Source organism: Serinus canaria, chromosome 11 (genome assembly GCF_022539315.1).
Source record: "Serinus canaria isolate serCan28SL12 chromosome 11, serCan2020, whole genome shotgun sequence".
Lineage (NCBI taxonomy): Eukaryota > Metazoa > Chordata > Aves > Passeriformes > Fringillidae > Serinus > Serinus canaria.
Genome location: NC_066325.1, coordinates 4,972,387 through 4,980,180, shown reverse-complemented (window position 1 = coordinate 4,980,180; position 7,794 = coordinate 4,972,387). Strand labels below are relative to the sequence as shown.

Genomic DNA, 7,794 nt, shown 5'->3' with positions numbered 1-7,794 from the left:
TAATAGCATCCTAGCTACTTTGGAGGCAGTTGCAGTTGAGTAGGAAAGGCTTCTACCCCGTGGGTGAGGTGATCAACTATTACAAGAAGGTATTTCCATCTCTGTATTCTGGGCAACTCAGTGTAATTTATTTGCATATTTTGAAATGGTCTAAGGGCTGGGGCTCTTCCCTCACTAGGGTGTTTTCTCATCACTTTCTTATTTTCCTTTTAACAAATTGAGCATTGTTCAGTCTCTGTTTGGTTTCTATATAGACTCCCTCACAGCAATAAGTTCTTCTGAATTGATCACACAGTGCTTGAGCCCTCCAGTGTATTCCTTGGCGTAGCTTAATTAAAATCTCTCTAGTAATTCCTTTATTCATTATCTGCCTCCCTTCCCTGCCCAGCTGTGACCACAACTACAGCAAAGGGGAAGTGCCTGCAGTTGAGGGAAGGCTGTGGTTGGGTATCTGGTTCTGTTTGTTGTTGCTGCCAGTGTTGTTTTTGTTTGCCTTGTTATACATACTAGTAAAGAACTGCTACTCCTTTTCCCATATCTTTGCCTGAAAGCCCCTTAGTTTCAGTTATATTAATTTGGAGGGAAGAAGGTCACATTCTCCATTCCACAGAGGTTACGCAGACACCTGTCTTTCCAATCAAGACAAGCTGACAATTAACAATTTATTGCCAATTGTTTAATTACCAAATAATTAACAGTTAGTTAATTCACTTAGGTAACTAAAAGATAAATTAGAAGTGTTCACTGGAGCTTGGAAGGGTAGCTGCAGAGGTCTCTGCTGAAGGGTGGGAGACCATCAGCAGCAGAAGAGCCGGTGTTGCTGGCTCCTGCTGGATGCTCCAGTTGACACAGACGCTGTCACTCAGGTGGGAGTTTCCAGTGCACCTGCTTCTTGGGCCTGGGGCCATCCTCTGTCTGCTGTAACACAGAGTGTTTGGGTTTACCAAAACTCCTCCTCTGCCGGGCTCTGCCTTCCAAAATCAACCGCACCGTCCTCTGAGTTGGCTTCCGGTTAGGAATCCTAGGAAGAAGGGGACTGGTATTAGCCAGAGGAGCATTTCCAGCCCGCTGCTTTTCTGTCTCCTTGCAGAGCACACAGTGTTGCATCCTCTCTCTGTGCAAGCAGTGAGCAGCAGATTAAACAACTGCACTCACTGCACAGAGGTGCAAGGGCAGGAACACGACCAGTTAAGTGCCTGGGGACCAACTACGGCACACGGGGTTCCATGCAGAGAAGCAGGCCTTGCTTGTCCCAAAAGGAAGCAGAGCTGGGGACTGGCTGGTCCCCAGGTCTCTCGTTCCAGATTTCACAACCCTCCAGGAGCTCAAGGTTTCATACAGCATCTTTTCCCAGTGCCTCCCCACCAGGGCCAGATGACAATCTTTCTGTGCTCCTGTGGGTGTTTCTGCTGCTTCTCTGGGGCTGCCTGACTCCATGCCCACCTCCCCATCCCAGTCAGAGGGACCGAAGGGTGGGTGTTAGGGGATGAACCAGGCTGTGCTCGGTGGTGCCCAGCAATAGGACAAGAGGCAATGGACAGAACCTGAACAGGGAATTCCACCTGAACCTGAGGAAGAACTTCTTTCCTGTGTAGGTCACAGCTTGCCCGGAGAGGGTGTGGAGTGTCCCTCACTGGAATTATTCCAGAGCTCTCTGGACACTACCCTGTGTTCTGGGACAACCCCACCTGAGCGGGGAAGTGGGACCAGATGACCTACTGTGGTCCCTTCCACCCTGTCCCACCCTGTGATTCAGTGACACCCATCGGTAGCATGAGCTGGCAGAGACGTTTCGCACCTGCACCGCATGATGGTCTTAAATTTCCCCACAGTCTTCGGGGAGAACTTCACATGGAAGATCTGCTTCTGGCCAGGAGCAAGGACGCCACGGTAGGGGTCGATGGAGAACAGTGCCAGCTCATCGGTGAAATCTGGGAAGATTTCCAGGGAGGCACTCAAATGCTGCTGAGACAGGAGCTTTTTCTTTGGGCGGCGCGGCTTCTTGGAAGGGACCGGCTGCTCGGGCTCCTGCTGCTCAGAGGGCTCCTGCTGCTCGGGCTCCTGCTGCTCAGAGGGCTGCTGCTCAGAGGGCTGCTGCTCAGAGGGCTGCTGCTCAGAGAGGTGCCGTTCCTTGGAGCGGCTCTGCTTCTTGGAACCCTTCTTCTGCTTGGAATCCAGCTGCTCCTTCTCAGAAAGCTGCAGCTGCTCAGATGGCTGCGGCTGCTTGGAATCCTGCTGCTGCTTGGAATCCTGCTGCTGCTTGGAATCCTGCTGCTGCTGCTGCTTGGAATCCTGCTGCTGCTGCTCCTTGGAATCCTGCTGCTGCTGCTCCTTGGAATCCTGCTGCTGCTGCTCCTTGGAACCCTGCTGCTCCTTGGAACCCTGCTGCTCCAGGGGACCCAGCAATAAGTCGGGATCCACCCCCACCAGCTGGCACCACCACTGGGTAAAGTCCTCCTTCCTGAGAAGCCGCCGCAGCCGCCGCCGGCGCCGCCGCACTTTAGGAGGGCGGGCCAGCCTCCGCCAGTAACGACGCAGCAGCTTTCTGCGATGCTTTACAGTTTTATTGGAGAGGAACCGACCTGCAGGGAGCAAGAGGACACCTTTCAAAGACCTGTGTTCCCAGCAACTCTGCCTCCTGCTGCACGTAGGTGGAAGAGAGCTGGGATGCACTTGGAGCATCTCTGGCCAAGTACTTTATTCCAGCAGGAAATAGAGAGTCTGGGAGCAGGGTCTCTGCCTGCAGCACACAGTCCTGCGCCAAAGCAGGAGAGTTGCTTTTAGACGGTGACTTGGCATTTTCCCTGGAGTGGGGAACTGCACACAGACAGTGGCTGCAGGGCAGGTCACTCTTTACACCACTGTTTTTCCCAGTCTCAAAGAGATGACCTGATGTCCCCCCTTCCCAGTCCTGACCCAGCACGTGGCTCTCCCCAGAGCCTGGCTCAGTCCTTTTCAGAGCAGAAGTGGCAGAGCAAGAACAGAAAAGGCTGAAAGCCAGAGAGGGACAAGGAGAAAACTCTCCAGCTGCAGCTGGGAAGATGCTGATGAAAGTGGACATGTGGACAAGGATGAAAAAGCAATTTGTGTTATGGGGTGAAATGCCCTTACGCATCAGAGTGACTGAGTATGGCTTCTTCACTGGTTTATCTGCAGGTTCCTCCCAGAAGTATTCCAGGGCTTCCTTCCCTGTGTTGTGCATTTTGAAACTGAAAAGCAAGAAGGAGGAATTAAAAAAAAGTCCAATAAATATAAAGCAAACAGTACAGTAACAATGCCTGAGGAACTCCTGGTATCACATTCTGCTGAGGAGCATCTTCTTCCCCAGGCAACCTTGCCATGCTCAGACTGCTGTCCTGGGTGGCCCAAAACAGTATTTCCAAGTCTGGATGTTTAAGAGGAAAGGGCCAACATGGTGCCCAGGACATGGAAGCTAAGGGGCTTACTCTGGACTTTAGGTCTTGGTTTGACTGCAAACTGATTCTTGAGCAGAGGAGGACAGGTGACATGCAGTGAGAGCAAACCCATGGCTGCTCTCAGCAGAAAGGTATGGCAGCACTCTCCTGACCACTACCACCTGCGTGGCCTTGTGTGCACAGAAATGGGCCTGTGCTGGTTTGGGGTGGGGCAGAGTTCTGGCAAGCAGGCACTGGGCCAGCCCTGGGCAGAGGCAGCTCCTGTGCACAGGAGGAGCTGTGCCTGGCCTCCAGCACTCACGTGGCTGTCCTTGTCTGGAAGGGCAAGGTGTCCTTGAACTGAACCACAATTGTGTTCGTCTTCAGCTGGGTGTAGGCAACAGCAGCACTGAGGTACACCTCGACCTCCTGGCTGCTGTCCTCCACCACAGTGTGATCCGGTTCTGGGACTGGCTCGACCACCTGCAAACAGAGGAGGGAGGAATCGCTGAGCAGAGCCCAGAAGGTCAGGCTGTGAAGGGAATCTTCTGGCCTCCAAGATCAGCCTCACAGAGGGACTAGAAGGGACCATTCACTTTTACTTCCCTGGAAAGATGACAAAATTGGGACTGTTCTGCTCAGTAGTTGCTTCTACCCACTGATCCGAGCAGTTGTTACCACAGCTGCTAATATCCCCATGGAGACTATAGCTGTGTTCCAGTCCCTGTACTTCAGGCATGTGGAGGGACTGACCCTTTTCCTGGTCCCCTATAAATCCAGCAGGTCTCAAAATTTGGTTTAAGTTTCCCTGCTGGAGCTCTGGGGATGGAGAATCCCAAGACTGAAGAGTTCTAGAAAGCACCTTTTCCTTCTTGTCTTAGAGGAAAGTGCTCTCCAGATGTCATGTCTGGAGCAACAGCCACACTGCTGGGAGCTGGGGATGGGTATTTTGGGTTGTGAAAGATCTCACTAGGAAAGTCTCCAACTGCAGGTGTTCTGATAGAAAAGAGGATGGTTTAGAAGCCTTAAAATGGTCCAGAAACTCAGAATGAACCTTTACCCAAGATGAGTGTGAGTGGCAATAATGACAATAAAAGCAAGAGTCTCTGGAGACGATCCTTCTCTGGACTCCTCCATACTGTCACACAGTGCCTGAGCTACTCCATGATGAGATATCCCACACAATACAGAGACCACAACCAAATTCTCTGGTATCCATGCAGACAAAACTTGGAGTTCACCAGCATATGCAGGAGAAGTGCATTTCTCTCCACTTCAAAAGAAGAGACAGAGTGCAGCAGACTTAACTCCATGTTGGTAAAAAGGCACCAAATGAGATGAAGAAATTTCTAACACCATAAAATGGGATAAAATCATAAAGCATTGTCCCCCATTCAACATGGGCTGCAGCATTTATGCTTGTGGCACAGACTGATGGCTTGTGTGTGGTTAAGGTCTCTTGTCAAAAGGCTTCCCCCTCTTGAGTGAGTGTATCCGGTCTCTGTGCATCCACCTCTCCCCTGGAATGCACTTCTGGTGAACCTCTCGGCTGTCCAATGTCAGAGGAAGCAGGAGCTGCACAGCCAGCAGTGATGGTGTTAATGGTGGTTCTTTTTGTAAAAGCTGGGCTGGCTTTTTTTGCCATTTTGCTTCTTACCTTCTCCATTCTATAGAATTTGTCTCCTGGGTCTTTCCTGGAGGTAGTCTTCCATGAGACAATGCACTTTCGGTCGTCCCAGTCCGGAACCTTCCTTTGTGGCAGATCAAAGTCGATCTTGGTCACCGTACATTTCACAAGGTGCCTCCTGAAGGTGGCTGGGACATTTGATTTCAAGGTCACTGTGATCTCCTTGGAACGGCGAGGACGGACGTGTCCCACCTAGGGAGAATCAGGGAGTCAAGACCAACCTGGAAGCACCACCAAGGGTAGGACTGACAGCAAAAGGGACTGATGATGTGAACAGCTGTGCCAGGAATCTGCACCTCAGAGTGAATTTATTTAAAGTTTGATAGACAAAAGTATGAACAGAAGGTGCCACCTCCCTTGGAACCTTTTCTGCAAGGCTGACAGCCTTGGCCCAGCCAAGCCAGGGACTGCATCTCCTCCATGGCACTGGAATGGGCTGTCAGTGGTATGTGAGGACACCCTGCCAGCTCCTGGGAACAGCAGGGCAGGGCCTGAGCAGTGGGGAAAGGCAGAGCAGTCCACGCTCACCTTGGGGGAGATCTGGAATGGGCCGTCTGCCTCCCACTCAAAGCGCATGAACTGGTGACGGGTGCGGTTGGTGATGGAGAAGGTCCTGCGGCAGCGCTTCCCGACAGGACAGTGCTCAAAATCCAGGTGATTGGCTCTGATAGCTGTTAAGGAGGAGAGCAAGGGATCTCAGCATGCAGGGAGCTCCACCTGCCCCCTCACCTGCACGTTCAATGCCTCCTTGCTCCAAGCCTTTCTCCCTCTGGAGGGAGTTCCCCTGGCAATTCCCCATCCCACCACTTCCAGGGAAACACCCTGACATATCCCTAAGCCAGCGACGTGCAGCACAGCACACACTGCTCTGCATGCATGGCTGCCACCCCCACAGGCCACCAAGTCCCGTGGGTGACAGCCCAGGCCTGGCTAGAGAGAGGACACACGTGATCAGACGTTGTCCTCTTCCTTGCTCCACCTTGGCAGCCTCTCGTCTCTTACCACCAATGATGTCTTTCTCCAGACTGCTCTTAGCATCCCTCTCCTCTGCGTCTTCCTTTAGTCCATTAAAGGCAAATCTGTCCTTGTGGCCTTCACCCACCAGTTCTACTAGGACCTTGTTAGAGCAGATGTCCTCCACCAACAGACGAATCTTCCCTTCCAGACGCTGAGCCAGGGTGGGTTTGAAAATGACATCAAACTCTGCCGACTGCCCACGATGCAGAAGGAAGAAAGGCTTTGTGGGCTTGCTCTCTGCACAGCAATGGAAATCAGAGTTAAGTGATACAGCTGTAGAGAGGAAATATTTCCATAGGATAGATGAGGAATAAGAGGTTGAAACCAGCTGCCTTCTAAGCACAGGTTCTACCCCCAGTAGTTCCAGACCCTCTTCCTATGTTCACAAGCCTGCCACCTCCAGACACATCACCACTTAAGCAGCTTAACCTCAGGCTGATGCCCAGCCCTCATTCCATCTTCTTCCAGCCAGCTCCAGCCATATGCAGAGCTCAGCCAAAGAGTGCTTTTGGCTTCTGCTGGCTGGCTGTGTGCTCAAGGACTGTGTCTGTTCAGGTTGGTACCTTCCTCATGCAGCAAATACCTCAGAGGGTCCACTGAGGTAGTGACAGTGCCCCACAACTCAACCCACCACGTCTAGAAGAACAGAAGAACTTCCTACAAGTTGCCAGGAGAAGACCCTGCAAAAAGGCCCCAAGAAAAGCTTGGGGGACAGAGAGCCCAAGGAACAAAACTGTGCCTAACATCTGGCTGCTGCTCGGAGAATCCAAGAGCAGGGCACACATTTTCCCTCTTTGCATGATCACATTTCATGGTTCATGAATTTACCATTTCCGACGGAGTCCTCATCTTCAGTGTGGAACAGCTCGAGTGTGGAGGCCCTGCCTTTCAGGTAAAACGCTCCGTACTCGTGCTCCAGGCGTAACATGAACTGAGAAAAGGGAACCCAGAACGCAGTGATGCTGGTGTGAGCACAGGGTGGCACAGGGACTGAGACCACAGTGCTGCTGGTCCCACATGGCAGCCCAGCACCTCTCCCACTGCTAACAGCACTTAGCACAAAAGTCAAACCAGACAAGAAAAAAGGGCGTTCAGAGGCATCTGGATAGAACTGACACAGAACCAATCAGGACAGAAAGTAACGAGCAGAATGTAATTAAACCACATCTAAGTCTACTTGAAATGTAGTAAACTGGGATCAAATACAATCTAATGGAACTGGGAAATCACACGTGTCCATGAGAAGAAAAGATGACCTGAGATATTTATATATTGAATACTCCACCACCTCTCTTGTGTTCAACTTAAAGAAGAAAGACTGGATGGAAAATTTCCAAGAACTCCCTTCTTGGAGAACAGATGTCAGTCACGTGCTTCAAAAGAATTTCTGACACCTTTTCCCAGGTGTGCTATGTTTTTTGGGACCCTTCCCCTGTGCCACAAGCGCTTGTTCCCAAACCAGACAGTTCCATGGGCAGGTCCTCCTCACCTTGAGAGGTATGATGCCATCGTTACGGACGACCAGGGGCAGCACCTCGGATCTCCCCACCCGGAGCCTCCTGAAGCGCAGCACGGCTGTTCCCCTCTTGCTGCGCGCGCTGGGGCACACGACTGCCAGCTGTGCCTCGTGCGCCTTCCCGCTGATGGTGAAGCTCAGGGTTTGGGGTTTCATCTTCACAGAGCTGCAGGAGAGGC

At 51.8% G+C, this 7,794-nt stretch overlaps 1 protein-coding gene across 1 annotated transcript in view; it reads right to left on the bottom strand.

The window, feature by feature from the left end:
- Positions 1–716: 716 nt before the first annotated feature.
- Positions 717–7,794, bottom strand: part of LOC127060061 (hydrocephalus-inducing protein-like) — a 25,258-nt gene continuing 18,180 nt past the window's right edge. Inside the window, exons 16-24 of the mRNA XM_050979081.1 lie at positions 7,589–7,781; positions 6,928–7,030; positions 6,085–6,336; positions 5,611–5,753; positions 5,053–5,274; positions 3,718–3,878; positions 3,112–3,209; positions 1,799–2,582; positions 717–1,021 (exon numbers count right to left, since the gene is read on the bottom strand). Of these exons, the coding sequence (XP_050835038.1) occupies positions 859–1,021; positions 1,799–2,582; positions 3,112–3,209; positions 3,718–3,878; positions 5,053–5,274; positions 5,611–5,753; positions 6,085–6,336; positions 6,928–7,030; positions 7,589–7,781 (2,119 nt within the window). The 3' untranslated portion in view covers positions 717–858. The remainder of the gene's footprint in view (positions 1,022–1,798; positions 2,583–3,111; positions 3,210–3,717; positions 3,879–5,052; positions 5,275–5,610; positions 5,754–6,084; positions 6,337–6,927; positions 7,031–7,588; positions 7,782–7,794) is intronic.